The sequence below is a fragment of the Actinia tenebrosa genome, unplaced genomic scaffold (assembly GCF_029948245.1).
Source record: "Actinia tenebrosa isolate PJP-AT-01 unplaced genomic scaffold, QUT_ActTen_1.0 PGA_scaffold1__47_contigs__length_23844297, whole genome shotgun sequence".
In the NCBI taxonomy this organism is placed as follows: Eukaryota; Metazoa; Cnidaria; class Anthozoa; order Actiniaria; family Actiniidae; genus Actinia; species Actinia tenebrosa.
Window position 1 is genome coordinate 12409085 of NW_028292578.1, and position 18535 is coordinate 12427619.

Consider the following 18535-nt stretch of genomic DNA (forward strand, 5'->3'; position numbering starts at 1 on the left):
AAAAATAGAGAAGAATGAAAAAGAATTTCCCTCAATAAAAAATCCTTTTAATACAACGTATCACTTTTTTCTTGATCTTCACAGCAAGCAGAAAGAAAATTACACAGCCTTCAACCACGTGTCGAGACCATCCTCAAAGAAAGCAAGAGCGTCACGTCACGTGACTCACCGAGCAGCGACACGATACGTCACTCACTACTCGACTTGTCCGGGCGATGGTTGAAGGCCTGTGATGACGTAGATCGCAACAAGCGAGCTGTAAAAATCGTAACTAACTGGTATCAATTTAGAAGCAATTTGGAAGAGATCAATAATTCTTTGAAGAAATATGAGGGAGACGAGAAACCAGAACGCTACGTGAAGGTAAATGAATTCGTAAAGTATTTAGTAGACTGCCCTCTATAAAGTCCCTCTATTTCTCTATGTCTATTGGTTGAGGAAGATTGGTTACAAGTCAAAAGTCACTGGGGGAGGGGGCTGGGGAGGACTTTTGACTCGTAACCAATCTTCCTCGACCAATCGACATGGACAGACAGACGGACAGTGACCAAGGGAAATAGAGCTCGCAGTCTAAATATTTAGGTAATTTAACATACCAACGGTAAAGTAAGAGGTCTAGATTTGGGGGAAGGGAAAGGTGAAGGATTTTTAATATTTAAAATTTCAAAATCACAGCGGTTGTATCACAGTGAGAATTGAAAAACCTAGGGCACCTAGAAATATTCCAGGAATGTTCTATTGTTCTTTGGCCAATCAGAATGGGCTTTCTAACCACAGAATAACGGAAATATAACAATAACGCTCCTGATTGGTTAAGAAACATTCTTGAAATATTGATAGGACAAAGTCGTGCCGGAGAGTCTTAGTGAACATTTTAGAAATTACTAGCTATAAATGGTAGTTTAAGCTGGAGAATTATGCTCGTTTACCGGAGCATTCCCCGATCCCCGATCCCCAATCCCCGATCCCCGACCCTTAATGAAACCCATGAATTCTTGTCGTTGGCTTTGCCCTCTGTCGGTTTCCAGCTACTCTTTTCCAGCCGCCTAAAATCCTAAAACCATATATCTGTTTATTAATGTTTGTGCAGGATCTTAGCGCTGAAGAGCTAGAAGAACAAAGAAAGAAGTATGGACTGGTAATTAGTGACATCGAAAAGCTTGACAAGGAAGGAATTCAAATCATTACTCCTTTGGAGGCTAACAGGATCAAGAGAAGACTACGGGAAATAAACAGTAGATTTGAACACTACAAGAAACCAAAAGACGATGGTGAGGAATGAAATATTATTGTATTGTGTTGTCCCGTTTTCCTCTCATTTATATTCTTCCTTTTTTTCGTTCTCTGCAATTTCATTTTCGTAGTTTCCGGTTTTTTTAATTCCCACTTTCTTTTTCATTGCCACAAAATCATCTCCATCATTATATATCATCACCATCATATATCATTACCATATTATGTCATCACCATCATCATATATCATCACCATATATATCATCATCAACACCATGATATATCATTACCATATTATGTTATCACCATCATCATATATCATCACCATCATATATATCATCATATCATCACCGTATATCATTCCACATTATGTCATCACCATCATCATATATCATCACCATCATCATATATCATCACCATCATCATATATCATCACCATCATCATATATCATCACCATCATCATATATCATCACCATCATCATATATCATCACCATCATCATATATCATCACCATCATCATATATCATCACCATCATATATCATCACCATCATCATATATCATCACCATCATCATATATCATCACCATCATATATCATCACCATCATCATATATCATCACCATCATCATATATCATCACCATCATCATATATCATCACCATCATCATATATCATCACCATCATCATATATCATCACCATCATCATATATCATCACCATCATCATATATCATCACCATCATATATAATCCCTACAACCACACTTAGTATCAAACCATCATCCGTCATCGTCACTACCACCCACCACCGCCACCACAGCTTTGAATCATTGTCATGAATATCATCGAGACAACATTTAGACATTTGCCGTTTTTTCCATGTACCCCTTTTCACTCGATGACAAAATAACATCTTTTATCTTGATTGGCAGTCACTTCCTACCGCGTGGTCGTACACACTGGTGACGTCAAAGATGCCGACACACGTGCCAACGTCTCCTTCGTCGTTTATGGCGACAAGGGCCGATCATCACCCGAGATCAAACTCAACAAATCCGAAACTTACGTCACACCTTTCCGACGTGACCAGCTGGACATCTTCAACACAATTGATGTCCGTAATCTCGGGGAGTTGACAAAGATTAAGATATGGCATGATAATTCCGGTCCTAAACCAGCCTGGTATGTTAGGAGTATTTATGTACAGGACCGTAAGTCTGGCAAGGTTTATCACTTTGATTGTAACACGTGGATAGGCAAGGACCAGCCTGGGGAGTCTAAGGACTTGAAATGCAGTGGATTCATGGTACCTGAAGGTATGTTGATGAAGAAGAAAACTACTTGAAGTATATATGTATGTATTTTACAACATCACTCCTCGTTCGGTGCTCTTTTTTACGGCGTACAAGAAAAAGAAAGATTTCGATCAAGATCTACCAAAACATTTCACTAAAGTATATTTACTTACATCACCTTTTGTTTAATGTTTCATCCAGAAGGAGAAGATGTCTTTACCAGACATCGACTAGCTAATATAAGATGGATAACAACGTACCTCTACTCATCACCTGAGAGAGGTAAGGGTACAGTAGGATGGTCATTAGTCGAGGATATGTCCAAGCTGTCGGACGAGGTGCAAGAGATTTACAACACACTGAACTCTGCAGAATTGAAGGGAGCTGATTATGAAGATTTCTCGAACCAGGAAGACAAACTCAAGGTACGTTATTTTACTTTTCTTTTCAAAAACAGGGGTTTAAATAAAGGGGTTTAGTTATTCACAAGAAGACTGGTAACGAACTCGTGCCGCAAAGGATTGTGGGGTGAATTGAGGGGCGCGGGATGGTGGAGGTTTTTGAGATTTTTTCGAGCGTTTTTAACATAAGCCTCGTTGCTCGGAAGATTGGGCGTCCACTTACTACGTTATCGACTGTAAATAAATTGTTATTATTATTATGGAATGGCTAATACCAAACGGGGAATCGTGCAATTTGCCGTCGCGACAAAAAAGGATGTTGGTGGGAAGTCAATAATTCTAATACTATTAGTTTTATTTACTTATATTGTGCAAATATCAACTTTGGGAAATTTTTATTTTCTTCGTCAAAGTGTTTCCATGACATTGTAAAAAACCCTCTATTTTTTTAACGGCACAAATATCATGGAAACACCTTGATTGACGTCCACCAAAACCTACTTTCTAGGATTCCGCGCGTGCTATTGAGAAACACTGTACTCTAATCTCGTTATTCTTTTATTAGTCTATTGGCGATAAGATGGAGAATATAGAGACAAGGGCATCAGATGTCTTTAACCGCAGTGAAACACTAACCCATGAACAGTGTACCGATGATAGAGAATATGATGCTGTGAAGAAGAGTGCTAGCAAACTACGCCTAGACTGGAACAACTTGAACAAGGTATACAACATTTTCATATGACTGTGAAAAGATGGCGGCACGAACACCGTCGTGACGCACAAAGCATAGCCTACACCAATCACATTGCACGAGAATTTACTCTCCATCCAATCAAATACCCGGAACACTCGGTAACATAAGCACTGCGCGGTCACAGTCACGCCAAGGTCACGGCACCGCAAGACCAATCACATAATATTTGTTTTAATTTTCTCTACTAGGATTACAAAATGCGCATGGTTAGATGGGAGAAGGCGCAGACCGTTTGGCGATCATTCCACTGCGACCTCAAAGACTTAACATCCTGGCTGAACAGGGTCGAAAGAATCCTTGCAGACAGTAAGATGCCTAATGGTGACCTCAATGTGGATGCTGCCATGAGTGAACAAAGGGTAAGGGTGCAGTAAACCGTAAGCGCAACCATGGCAACCGGTAGTGGCGGAAACCATAACACTGTAATAAGTGAACAAAAATAAGGGTGCTCTAAACAGCATGCACAACCATGGTCACAATTAATGGCAGTAACGATAGCACTTAACATTGTGCGCAACCATGGCAACCAGTAGTGGTGGTAACCATAATACTGTCATTAATGAACAAAAATATAAGGGTGCACTTAACACCATGCACCTCCATGGCAACAAGTAGTTGCGCTAACGACAACATCTCTTTGAGTGAAAAAAGATAGCGGTACACTTAACATTGTAAGCAACCATGACAACCGGTAGTGGTAGTCATGACAACTAAAAGTAAGACAAAGGATAATTTTGTGTAACCATGGAAACCAATATCTTAAACTGTTTTGTAATGTCTTACCAGAGTCTTGAAGATGGCATCTCGACGCATGAAAGCATGATCAATTCAGTGAATAACATGGGAGATGAGATAATCCGTCAGTCCAACGCCATGGAAGCCAGGATGTTGAGGGATAAAGTGTCTGGCATTAATAAAAGATGGAAGATGGTTGTAGCTGATGTCGATGACAGGAAAAATAGGTAAAAGTCTTCGGCTTTAGTTAAGTTTTTGTTCCTGTTGCTTTTGTTGTTACTTCTGCTTTTGCTCTTGCTGCTGCTCTTGTCACTGCTGCTGTTGTTGTTGTTATTGTTGCTGTTGTTGTTACTGCTGTTGTTGTTGTTGCTGCTGCTGTTGTTGTTGCTGCTGCTGATGTTACTGTTACTGTTGTTGTTGCTTCTGTTGTTGTTACTGCTGTTGGTACTGCTGTTGTTGCTGCTGTTGTTGTTGCTGCTGCTGTTGTTACTGCTGTTGTTGCTGCTGTTGTTGCTGCTGTTGTTGTTGCTGTTGCTGTTGCTCCTGTTGTTGCTGATGTTGTTTTAATTAATTCAAAAAAGACCATACTTGGGACAAGCTTTTTACTAATAACAATGATGCTTTTAGATTCAAGGAAGAAGAAATGCAGATTCAAGCCTTTATGGAAGAGAGCGGCGACCTGCTGCAATGGATGGATGAAACTGATGCTGTTCTAAAACAGAAAGACGCACCATCTGCGGACGAGAAGGCTCTGAAAGAACAGCTGAAGAAAATAAAGGTAATAAAGTCAAGAATGACGTTCAAGGCTAAAGAATAGTTTAAATGGTCCCATTATTTTCGGACCGTGTTCCTTGGGGAGAATCAAGGGTGGTGCAGCGATAGTGCATTCGCCTCTTTGCATCTTAAAAATATCATAATTTTTTCTGACTTACACAGGAAGCGGAAGCAGAAATCGATGTTAAAGACGACTCAGTCAAGTCTATCAAAGAAACCGGCGAACGTCTTCTGACGAGAACCATCTTCTCCAAACCCAACCATGACATGGTACGAACACGGCTAGACTTGATGTTGGCGCGATGGGAGATACTACGCATGGATGGGCTCACTAGACGAAGAGCTGTTGAAAATAAACTTACTAGGGTGAGTATATAGACATTTTTACCTTGGGGGTCGTCCTTCACGAATTTGCAAGACATGATCCTATTGAAGCACACTTGTAGAACAATAGAAAACAATGACCTTTTCCCAACCCCACCCCTAAACCTAACCAATCACAGGGGACGTTGCAAATTCGTGAAGCCTACCTTTGGTGTAATGTTTTCCGATTTCAGGTGTCATTCCCTAGAGAACCATTTCTTCGTTTAACGGTTGCACATGAGAAGACATAGGAATGTGGATACAACTAGAACAAAGAATATTACTCCCAGACACATGGTCTGAAATGGGGAAAGAGTACCATTCCCTAGAGTATCATATCTTTGTTTTATGGTTGCGCATGATAAGACACAGGAATGTGGATAAAACTAGAACAAACAATCTTATTCTCAGACACATGGTCTGAAATGGGGGAAAGACAAGTTAAAATTTTTGCCTCAGTACCTAATATTAAACTAAAAATAACACAAGCATGAAATCTAATTCCCAACGAGGGTTGAAATTTATTGAAAAATCTATTGGAAAAAGAAAAAAAGAAAAGAAAGAAAGAAATGAATGGAATTAGACGAAAATATAATAGGCATTGTTAGTAGTATCATGGAAAGATTTATTTTGGTTCACTTTTGTCTTGTCAGTTGACTAAGTTTCTCAGTGAACTTGAAGAGCTTAGTTTGTGGGCGTCAACCACACGTGACCTTTTGGAGACCCAGGCGAGTCTGAAGGATGCCGGGAACACCGAAGAAATGATCATCGATCCCAAGGTATAAATCATTTCTTAAGCAGATTTTAAGTTCTCAAGCAACATTTCATGCTTGCTTCAAAAGGCTCAGTTTCTGAGATAGCGACCATGGTGCATCGTGGTTTAGCATGGGTACAATTTTTTTGTTCGTCTTCAAAACAATCTGTTTACATACCGATATCAGAAAAGACCTTAGTAATGCTAGAGGTTTTGCGGCAGCCACGTTGTAAAGAAATGCTTCAGTTTATGAGAATGCGAACACGGTGCATTATGGTCTAGCTTGAGTACAAACATTTTGCTCGCCATGTTTTTTATATGGTTTTCTTCGTACCCAAGCTAGACCACCAGTACATCCCGTTTACCGATCTCAGTAAAGGAGTTCGGCAGCCATGTTGCAGAACAAATCACTTTTCATGCAAACATTCAGTTTTGCATTTTTTCTGCTCCTCAAAAAAAATCCTCAGTATTACATGTTCCGAGGTCAAGGAGAAAACTGGACCTAGTTGGCATTGCAGTGCATTGTGGGAGTGTCCCTAAAAAACAGTCCCAAAATGCACTGCAGTGCCAACTCGGCCCAGTTTTTTTCACGGCTAATAAAGTACATGAATGTGTCAACTTTGTTTCTTGTCTTGCAGACCGTACACGAATCACTCCGAGCCAGACAACAAACACGTGACAACGTCAATGAAACTATGACAGCCTTGAGGCAGGATAGTAAAATTGAGTCGGCTTCAGTTCCTAAGCCAATAGAAAACAAAGTCAAACTCCTTAATGAGGACTGGGCACGAATTGCTACCCAGGCCTCCTCTCTTTTCGCTAACAGAACTAAGCGAGTACATGAGGATATTATTGTGTCTGAAGTGAACCAGAAGACTGAATCAAGTATTGATGGATGGGATAGTAAGTGTTGAAGACATTGTAATATTTTAAAATCCATGTGATGTTAGTTCACATTTTTACTCCATTTTTTTCTTTTTCATTTCTTATTTTATTGGTGCATTTTAACCTTTTGGTCTTTCATCTTATATCATTTCATTTTACTAGCACTCCTTTTTCTTTTTCCATTTCTTCCTTTCATTGTTCCTCCCATTCTTATTTCATATCTTTCTGTCCTTACTGTAGCACGTGATTCCCCCTGGCCAAAGTTCGACAAGGCTGTATCAGAACTACACGTCTGGTTAGATGACGTCACTGATATGATGAAAACAGAGAAAATCATTCTGTCCGACAGCGAGGAGATCTTTGCTTTAGCAGAGAAACAAAAGGTATTAGTATAGGAAATTTTTTGTTTATAGTTCACTCAACAAAATTTCAGTAAAAAATTCGAAGCGACGCCGTTCATCTTTGTCTATTTGGCGGCCGATTTTCAGTCCATCGTGCAACTGAAATGCATAAAAAAAGATTAGTTCTTACGGCTTTAAAATTTTATTTATGTTTTTTAAGTACAAAATGATAGAAAATAATTGTTTTGACATTGTTTTGGCCTTGTTGCCATAGCGACTTTATTCGGTACTCCTACGGAGTAAAATTAACGCTATAATTGTACTCCTCTCGACCAATCAGAGTCGAGTAATTTTGTTGAGTGTACTATAAGTATATGTAATAGGACTCCATGCTGTCCAATTAACGAATAATTGGACGAGGAAAATTCCGAGGACTGACAAAATTGGATGAGGCCGTAGACCGAGTTCAATTTGGCAGTCAGAGGAATTTTTCGAGTCTAATTATTTCTTGATGGGGGAGCATGAAATCGCATTACCTATTAATTATATAGCTACCTAATTAATGCCATGTCAACAAGACGTGTCCAATCAAGAAAATAATTGGACAGCTACCTATATGGAATAAATGAGAAGCTGTATTAGAGTCTTAAAACGACAATAATACTTGAAGTTATCACAAAACATGACATGGTTTCAACATCCAGATTGTCAAATTGTTCTCATATGTGCGCGATTAATGGCAAAATTTGCAGAAAAGAATTAATCACTTTTATTTAAGTGTTTAGTCGTTTTAGCGCTTTCGCACTAATTGGGGACACTTTTAACTCACACGCACTACCACTACATTTAATATTCTATGCACACAACGCTCAACTCACATGTTGATTTTTACGGAGGGAGAAAACCGGAGAAAACCCTCGTAGCATAGGAGAGAACAACACATCAAACAGACTCAATTCACATGTGGCGACCGCTGGTCTCACAGCGGTGAAAGACGACGCGCTGGGCGCGAACGCCACCCATGCTACCCAGAGAGAGTTTTAGGTCTGTAGTCCCACCTGATCCTCCCTTATCCCCGTCCCTGTTATTGATTAACGTCTCTACCGTTTATTTATCGTATTTAATCCATCTCCCCTAGTCCGTGGACGAACAGCTCAAGAGCAAACAACATCTACGAGACGAGATCGCTGAGATGGGCCACAGCTTGTCGGAAGAAGCCGAAAACCACGAAGACAAAATGATCATCGATCGAAAAGTCACCAAACTAAAGGAACACTGGGAGAACGTCCAAGACAAGTCGACAGTCTGGCGAGGACAAATCGATTACTTGTTGGAAGAATGGAAACGATATGTGGAGTTACGAGAGGAACTGGTGGAGTGGCTACGCAAGGCGGAAGTCTACTTAAAGAAGGAGGAGAACCCTTATAATTATACTGTTAGTGATTTAGATGAGCAGATTAACAAGCACAAGGTATAGAGCACTAAGATGGAAGAATATCCCTTTCCCACGTGATCTCCCCTGCTGAAGGGTCAAGATAGGGAAGAAGGGTGGATTGGGAAGGAATACTTCCCGACTTGAAAGTATCTTAGTAGCGAAGAGCATGGCGTTTCCCCACTGACCACCACCAACACTACCAACACTGTCACCGACACCATAAACGTGTCATATCAATGCCCTGTATTGTGGTAACGTCACGCGTTCTTGTCACGCGTTCTTGCGTTTAGGGATTAAGGAGCTCCCCCTTATCACCATCACCACCATAACCATGTCTTATCCATGCCTTGTATTGTGGTAACGTCACGCGTTCTTGTCACGCGTTCTTGTGTTTAGGGATTAAGGAGCTCCCCCTTATCACCACCACCACCATAACCATGTCATATCCATGCCTTGTATTGTGGTAACGTCACGCGTTCTTGTGTTTAGGGATTAAGGAGCTCCCCCTTATTACCACCACCACCATGAACATATGATAGGAACGCCCAGTTTCACGTTAACTTTAAGTTTTCTTATGTTTAGGGATCGATAGCTCCCCCCTCACCACCACCACCACCATACCACCATCGCCACACCACCACATCACCACCATCACCACACCACCACATCACCACCATCACCACACCACCACCACATCACCACCAAGATGACCATGTGATACCCCCGCCCAGTTTGATATTAAAGTCTTGTCTTGTGTTTAGGGGTTCGAGGAAGATCTCGAGACCTGGAGAGGAAGTATTACAGCAGTCACGCAATGCGGAGATAATCTAATCCAGGAATTCCCGACCTACGAGGCTTCTGCCTTGAGACACAACATGTCCGAACTGAAAGAACGATGGGAAAACGTCAAGACAAAGTACGAACTTTCTGTTGCCCTATTTTCATATTAATTTGCTAGACGTTGTTTTAGGTCAAAGGTCAAGGTCAAAACAATGGTCTAAAATAGGAACTTGATTTTATCGATCTAGGTGATGGGTTCTTTAAATACCCCCTCCCCCTCTCCCCTCAGAAACCTGTTTAAATGCTAAATATTGGGTGCCGTAGTGTCGGACTACACTCACCAGGACAATCACATCTCGCAACAAACTTCAACACCTGGATTTAAATCGTTTAGTCGTACTTCTTTCGTTTTCACGCTGGACTCTGAATATGACTTCCGCTCAGCTTTTCAGTCACCACCACCAACAGTTTTTCTCAAGACTACGCTGGCCAGGACGATCACACTTCACAGCAAACTTCAGCACCTGGGTTCAAAGCATATACTCTTCTCTCAACAGGTCTGATAATCGTCATGACAACCTGAAGGACGCCTTTGAACGCATGGTTCGTTTCCACGAAGAGATGATCAACGCACTGACATGGCTGACAACCACCGAGTCTAGAGTTGCAGAACTCGACAGCTCAATCGATGCTGGACGAGGGGAAGATAGAGAACATATTGACAATCTAAAATATGAGCTCAAGGTTTGTAAATAATGTCTTCCTCCTGTCCTACTCGTTACCAGTTTCCGCGCAACTTCGGAAAGGAACAATAGACCTAATTCATCTTGGAGTAAGATTTACTCATTTCACACCACGTGTCATTTCCAAGAGTATCAATTCTCTGTTTAATGGTTGTGCATGGGAAGACGGTTTTGCGTACGCATATGAATATAGATACGACTCGAATAAAAAATCTTACTCTAAAGAGAATGACACGTGGTCTGAAATGGTCCGAAACCCTAGCGATAATAATCCGTAACCCTTCCGAAAACTGACGATCAGTGAACCATGATCCGCTCTATTGTTTCCAACTATGCAACCGAACAATAGGCATATCACTTATACGGACAACATTGATTCAAGCTGAATGGCTCTACTGTGTAGGAGCAGGCGTAGCTCAGTTGGTTAGTGCGCGACCTTCAGAGCTCGAGGTCCACGGTTCGATCCTTAGGATATCAACGTCTGTTTCGACTTTTCTGTAATCCGTGTAGCTTCAGCTTTAAATACTCTTAAAACAGAGCACTGATGGAGAGAGGGGGGTAAAGTGCGCACCGTCGGCTTCCATTGATAGCAGTTGAATTTCAACTGAAGGAGCTACCGACGTTAAATATAGGTACTTTACTTTACTGTGTATACAATGCTCAAGGGAATGATCATGTGGTCTGAAATGGGACAATATTACACCAAGACGAATTAAGACTATTGTTTTTTGAAGACTTTAACACTCGCTGCCTTTCCTGCCTTTAACAGCGGTATTTCTTTTAAATGAAATTGTTTTTGTAGAATCTAGAAGAAGATATCAACAGCCACCAAGAAATGTTCGCATCACTAAACGAGAATGGCCAACACATGATCACAGAAATGGAGCCAGGTGACGTCCTGACGGCTGTTCAAACTAAACTCGATGACATCAATGACAGGTGGCAATCAATTAACGTGCGCACGTTAGAGATGCGAGATAGACTCGAAGAAACAGTTACAGAATGGCGCCAACTCTTGCTAGACTTGCAGGAAATAATGGAGTGGATCAAAGCAGCGGATCAAGATTTGAATTCTCAACAGCCAATAGGAGGCGACTTAGAGGCAGTACAGACCCAGAATGAGACTCACCAGGTTAGTATTATTCGATTTATTCACCTCCCAACCATGCAATTTCATGCCACTCATTCTACCGTCACTACCGTCCTAGTATCCCCAGCAGCCGTTCTTAGTGTCGTCACGCAACGCTCACTCCCGAGGGTTGCGTTGCGTGACGACACTAAGAACGGCTTCCATGTTTAAGTAAAGAAATATAAAGCCCGTATGCATCTTGACTAATCAGAAAGCAAGATTCGTGACAGTTATTTCACAGAGATTCTTATTGAATTCTTCATTCAAGAAGGTGCGAGTCCTTGTTGCAATAGCCTGCGTAGCCAGGCGTTCCTTGTGGGTTTTGGGGAGTCCCCCCAAAACTCACAAGGAACGCCTGGCTACGCAGGCTATGTTGCAAGAGATGTTTACCTCATGTTCTAGCGGTTACCCAGTTTACAATGTTAATTAATGCAACGTTATGCTTTATTCGGGAATTCATACTTTTCGTTACCAGGCCTTCAAAGGAAAGTCGAACGTGCGAAGGCTCATGGTCGATAGGGTCCTGGACTCGGGCCGGCGAATGATGGACGAATACCATGGTGAACGCGCCGCTGGTGAAGCAGAAGGATCATCGCGGTCGCGTATTGCCGCCAACATTGTTCAGCAGCTGGCGACTGTCGATGATCAGTGGTCGAAGCTTTGTCAACGATCAGAAGAATGGCAGAAAAATGTCGATGAAAATCTTAGGGTGAGTACGAGCGGAATTCAAATTATGATATGGGTTACCTGTGATGGACTGACACAGGTAACCCAACAAGGCCAGAAGCAATCTAGATATCGCTCGACATCTCAGACTTCATATGATTGTGAAAAAGTTCCGTTATGGTTTGAACTTTGTTGACTTGCAAACGTTAGCCCAAGCAAGACCGAAAATAGGATTTGCGATAAATTTAGCTCCTTAGAGCAGAGTTCGAGTTAATGTCAAAAAACGTTCAGTATTGGTTACCTGTGTGTTTCGAAAAACGTAACCTAAACTAGACGCATATCTGCGTGAACTCGGGCTTCATAGCAGAAAATCGAAAGAATTATTCGTGAACATTGTCACCCTTTTAGATGGTGCAAAGTCTGTGCAAAATCACGCGTGATAAAAATGTTGAGGAAGTTAGACTCCATATCATTCATTACTTGAAACAGCGACGAGTCCTTCCCCATATCCGCCATTACTCAAGCATGTGCTCATGGCTGATTCTAAGCATGCGCATAGTTTTGATTTGACGCATGCGCCTTTAGGCTTCGAGGGCGATTTGTGACTGAAGAAAAAAAATAACGAAGCCCAATTTATACCTCGGGCATTTCTTCGAAAGCCCGAGTAACGAGGCTAGACGACCGAAAGTAATTTTGTGTGATTTCGGATGTTGAGAAGCAGTATCATTAATCATTCTTTCCGACAGCTTTCTGTAGTCTTTAATTTTTGCCTCAAAACCAACGAATCAAAAACAGAATATGAAATCTTCGCGGCCAAGCCCTTTCGCCCCAAGGACCCATCGGTGAAAGGTCCCTCGTAACAAGAAACCCCACCGCGCGAGATTAGCATCATATTTCAATTTACATCTCATTGATGTGTGTGTCAGCAAGCAAGCAAGTTAGATCATTCTGTATAGCTCTGTATTCTGGCTCACTGGCCAACGGGAAAGATGGTGAGGCATAGAACCCACACTATTATTTTATTGTCTTAAAACTCAATGTTTCTTGGTGTGTGTTTAGATATCATACCTATCAGCAGCATTGACAATGCTACAGAACTGCATTATTTTTTATCTAGTTTTTCTGTTCTCTTAAATTATTGATTTAAATAGTTATGACATCTCGTTCTTGATAATTTTGACTAGACATTATCAAGTGTAACGCACAGTCTAAGCTGTTATACCAACACATTGTTTTAAAAACATTACATAGCCGTATACTTGCTGGATTCCTAACGATCGTTAGGGTCAGTGTTAATCTTTACATGTGTCGTCTTCAATGAGGTAAACAAATTCCTTTTGAACGAGGTTAAAGTAAGGTTAACAGTGCCCAGGTTTTCGAGTAGTCGTTAGTGTTGTGGTATACCATTAAGATAACTCACGTTAAATTTCTACATCTATCTTCGAATTTTTGGTAACTTTTCGTTATTTTGTTGTTTTTTTAAGGCAAGGGATATCATCTCTACATGATAACTAAAAGCGATACAACAGTCTTATGTTTTCCTCAGTGGCTTGAATTACTTAATTCGCATCAGTTAGTTCCCGCGCAAAATGAGATAAAACAGACGCGTGTGCACAGACGCGCGTGCACATCTTTTCCCGCCAAATTCAACAAATATCGCATAAATGGTTTTCGCCTGCTAAAATATTTCTGCCTTTTTAATGTCTGGACGTTACTTTGTTGAACATTATATATAATCCTATTAATATGTCTTAGAAGCAAAACAAAATAAACTTAAGACAACACATTGAAAAATGTCTTGTTTAGGTCATGAACTTGGCTTTAAAAAATTAAATTATTTTCTAGTTAAAATAAATTCAATATCGATAATGGCATCAGAAACGACATTTTTTCGTCATTTTATAGCTGTTGTAAAGATGGCACGGTCGTTTAAGATAATTTGCGAGCGAGATGATTAGAGTTTAGTTTATTTAGTGTAACCAGGAGTCAAAGTTCAGGTTAATTCTCACGAGGCTCTGTGTCGTTGACATTCCCAAAATCTTAAGAAGATCCGGTTGACAAATGAGAATCTGTTTGTGTTTCCTGTTCCAGTGGTAGCCAAACAAGTTTTGTGGTTAATATAGTTAAAGTTTTTGATTCGTTATCATTGTTTCTTTTTTCCCCTCCCCCCCCCCCCCCCCCCCCCCCCCCCCACACAATTTGCGTTTTATCGAACCGTAATTAGTTTAGTTCAAAAATACAATACGCTTTCAAAATGCCATTTTAATTTGGATTAGTGTTTTCTACGTTGATTAAATTGTCGAATTCTGTCGATTAATAGTTAATACGGTGATGATAAAGATTAATTACACATTCCAAGCGGTCAGTCTGCTATCGGTTGCCCACTCGTGGCACGACTCTGAAATGCCTCCTTTGTTTAATCTGGCCATAGTTCCCCTCAATTAACTATGATCAGGGGGAAAGACGCTCAAGATGCAAATACTAATAAAATTTATTAATTCATTTGCACTCAATGCGATCTTTAATCACACTTTTCTATATTTTCCTACGATTCTTAGTCATACTAAATTATGCGTATTTTTATGGGGCCAATTTCTGTACTTTTTTATTGGAGAGGGAGGTTGAAGGGGGCTGGGCACAACAGAGTCGATATTCGAACATGAGCCCCCAGTGTTAATGTCTGCGGTTACTTCAAATCAAATCTAAACTTTCCCCTTATGATTATCAAACTCTCAAGATCATTTGAGCTAATTTAAAACTCGTGTGTTTTATTTTTTGTCTTTTAGAAGTTTCAAGTGCTTGACGGGCAAATGGAGGATGTCGATGTGCGGCTGACAGAAGCTGAGCAGACCAGCGTGACCTGGACACCAGTACAGGATTTAGTTATAGAGTCTCTACACGAACAAATGGAAGAATTAAAGGTATAATGCTCTAGGTATCCGGTATTATGAGCAATTTATAATCGCAAACTCAAACTTTCCGCCCAAAATATTTTTAATCACGAAATTTGTATTTGTATTTGAAATTTTGCAATTGCGTGACGACAGTTACCTTGCGTAACTAAATGCTTTTGCGTGACAAGTAATGTTTTTAAGCGTTATGAACTGTATTTTCCATAAGTTTGGAAATAATAGCATAGAAAATACTCTAACGTGACAATGTTATCTTGCGTGACAAGTAATTGTGCGACCGGATTTGTTTAGATGTTACAGGAACGTATCGCTCATCTACAACAGATGTTTGAAAACATGAGTAACACTGAAGGAGAGCTAAGACGGCGAGGGGTCACCTTCTCGGCCAACCTGCAAAACAGGATTGACCAGTTGTACAGACGCTGGAAACAGCTTCAGATTCAAATGTTGCAAAGACAAAACGCTCTTCAGGATGCTTATCCAGAAGGAGACAGCACCTCGCTTCAGGCTTTACAAGGTAGGTAATTTTAGGAGCATTTTGCAAGGGCGGATCCAGGGGAGAGGTCCTTGAGTCCTGACATCCACCCCCCTGCCCTTTACTCAACCGTACGATATATTACAAAGAATCTTAATACTGTAATATCGCGTTAAGCTAAAAATCATGACCGGAATATATGCAGGTCTGTAAATCCCAAGTCGAATGTATATCAATAAATTGAAAAGTCTATATGGTGTATGTATGTATATATTAGCATGGCATCCAAGAATGAGGTCACACATATTGAATGTAGGTTTTGAACCCCCCTCAAAAAAAATCCTGCATCAGCCCTTGTTTTGCTTTCCATTACCACATGTCATTCCCTTGAATATTATTTCTTTCTCTAACTTTGACATAATGGTAGGAATATTGTAAAGTTGGATTATATTTGGGTATATTTTATCGGGCAAAGTAATTTCTTATTTCAGGCCACATCTCTTTCGCTTCGGTATTATTTCTTTCTTTAGTATTGTTTTTCCACTACCACATGTTATCCCCTTGAATATTATTTCTTTACATTGCTTTTTCTCTCCTTCCTTCAGCGAGCGTAGAACCTCCATGGGAGCGAGCTGTTGCCGTCAACAAAGTGCCATACTATATAAAGTAGGTTTAAAAAAGATAATATAGTTTATGAATACTTTGTTATTGTTATATTCATCATCATCATCATAATTATCATTATCACTACCCCCTATAATACAAAACATTATGATGTAGTATAGCTCCCCCCTCCCCCTTCACTCCTAAAACACACACACCCACTTTTGGCTGGCTTCCATTACATTTTCAAGTCACCTCTTCAGCTAGCACTTATAGTCTAATGCATAGGCGTAAAATAACGTATTTCGATCGAATTCCAGTCACAAGACAGAGACAACACAATGGGATCATCCAAAGATGACTGAACTCTATCATCAAATAGGTAAGTCACGTTTACTATTCTATTCTTTAGTCTATAGAGTGGTTTTCGTATGAGTGGGTGACGTACGGTACCAAAAGAAGAGGGGTCTTGGGGAGAGGACGAGACGCCCTCGGTCACACTATACAACACAGGGAGTCCTCCAAAAGACAATCAAGAAACTTAAAAGGAAACAGGGGCGCTTCAATACAAATGCTTCAATATAGATCAATTTAGTGGTGACTCTACGTAAAGCCCAAAAAACCCTCAGTTTCCTGATTGAGGCCACTTTAAATAGCACATAAATAACACAAATTTCATTATATGATTCTGTAATTAAATTTTTATTTGTTTTTGCTTTCGTAGCTGAATTGAATGATATTAAATACAGCGCGTATAGAACCGCCATGAAGCTACGCTGCATCCAAAGAGCAACAAGTAGTAAGTACAGACAACGAGTAATGGTCTAAAACATCACGTGTCATTCCCTTGAATAGTATTCTTTTACTAGTACTAAGATATTGATATTGATGAATCGCAGTAAACTGGGATCGCAATGCAATCGCGCATTTTTATGCTCAAGAGGACTTCAGGAATAATTGTATCATATTATTCTCTTGAGTAGTATTCTTTTACTAGTACCATTGAAGAAGATATCGATAGTATGGATAAATCTCAGTAAACTGGGATCGCATAGAGGGACTTGTAATGCACTTCAGGACTATTTATATCATGAACAAGGGTTCTATGCTTTGGACCCCGATATTATTGATCAGAAATGCAGTTCCAAAGTTTAAAAAATCCCTAGCACAATCCTTGGATTGGGAGCTAGGTAATTAAGTGTTAGCCCAACTACAGTCTCAACAAGGCATTTACAACAAACAAAAGGTCCCTTGTTGAAGTATCTTGAAGTGGCATTAGTAATCCAAAAAAAGTTATTTAACTAAAAGATGTCCGATTTTTTCTTCTTCTTCAATCCAGTAACAGTCACATGATTATTTCCTGCAAATGCCTTATCCAGGACCGAATGATTACATCAACCATAATGCATTGTGCCGCATATATCTTTAAACTGACTTTGCCTTCTCTCTCTCTTTCAGTGGACCTTGTCACTCTAGAAAACCTGGACAGCGCTTTCGACGCGCACGGCCTCAAGAGAATCAATAATAATACACTGATAGGGATTCGAGAGATGGTGGACACGCTGGCTACAGTGTACGATAAAATTGAGGTCGGACAAGAGAATATTAGCACTGCTATCTGTATAGATCTGACCTTGAACTGGCTGCTTAACGTCTATGATAGGTAAGGATGGAGTTCATGGCTGGAGTAGTTAGGTACTGTATTCATCTCTTCTCTTGGGTCTCGGAGTCAATTTATGGACTCAGCATCGGAGGATTTTCTCCGAGTTCTACGGTTTTCCTCCCAAGCTAAATTCCAATTCGATCTATACGTTTGCTATTACCTGACTTAGATCAGCCCAGAGGTTGTTTCAGGGTTCAATCTGTGAGTTAGCCATGCCCTGACTTAGATCAGCCCGGAGGCTGTTTCTGGGTTCAATCTATGAGTTAGCCATGCCCTGACTTAGATCAGCCCAGAGGTTGTTTCAGGTTCAATCTGTGAGTTAGCCATGCCCTGACTTAGATCAGCCCAGAGGTTGTTTCGGGGTTCGATCTGTGAGTTAGCCATGCCCTGACTTAGATCAGCCCGGAGGCTGTTTCAGGGTTCGATCTGTGAGTTAGCCATGCCCTGACTTAGATCAGCCCAGAGGTTGTTTCAGGGTTCAATCTGTGAGTTAGCCATGCCCTGACTTAGATCAGCCCGGAGGCTGTTTCAGGGTTCGATCTGTGAGTTAGCCATGCCCTGACTTAGATCAGCCCAGAGGTTGTTTCAGGTTCAA

The 18535-nt window shown here is 40.6% G+C and overlaps 1 protein-coding gene across 3 annotated transcripts in view; it reads left to right on the forward strand.

Moving 5' to 3' along the window:
* Nucleotides 1–18535, forward strand: part of LOC116295253 (dystrophin) — a 62309-nt gene that overhangs the window by 34012 nt on the left and 9762 nt on the right. For all 3 annotated transcript variants that reach the window (XM_089032191.1, XM_089032190.1, XM_089032192.1), the window contains 23 exons: nt 85–363; nt 1091–1271; nt 2162–2545; nt 2726–2949; nt 3491–3649; nt 3871–4041; nt 4469–4644; nt 5045–5195; nt 5354–5557; nt 6208–6333; nt 6947–7211; nt 7434–7576; nt 8673–9005; nt 9731–9885; nt 10307–10493; nt 11295–11624; nt 12097–12330; nt 15074–15208; nt 15491–15716; nt 16280–16340; nt 16598–16659; nt 17002–17076; nt 17736–17940. In XM_089032191.1, the coding sequence (XP_088888317.1) occupies nt 85–363; nt 1091–1271; nt 2162–2545; nt 2726–2949; nt 3491–3649; nt 3871–4041; nt 4469–4644; nt 5045–5195; nt 5354–5557; nt 6208–6333; nt 6947–7211; nt 7434–7576; nt 8673–9005; nt 9731–9885; nt 10307–10493; nt 11295–11624; nt 12097–12330; nt 15074–15208; nt 15491–15716; nt 16280–16340; nt 16598–16659; nt 17002–17076; nt 17736–17940 (4466 nt within the window). The remainder of the gene's footprint in view (nt 1–84; nt 364–1090; nt 1272–2161; nt 2546–2725; nt 2950–3490; nt 3650–3870; nt 4042–4468; nt 4645–5044; nt 5196–5353; nt 5558–6207; nt 6334–6946; nt 7212–7433; nt 7577–8672; nt 9006–9730; nt 9886–10306; nt 10494–11294; nt 11625–12096; nt 12331–15073; nt 15209–15490; nt 15717–16279; nt 16341–16597; nt 16660–17001; nt 17077–17735; nt 17941–18535) is intronic.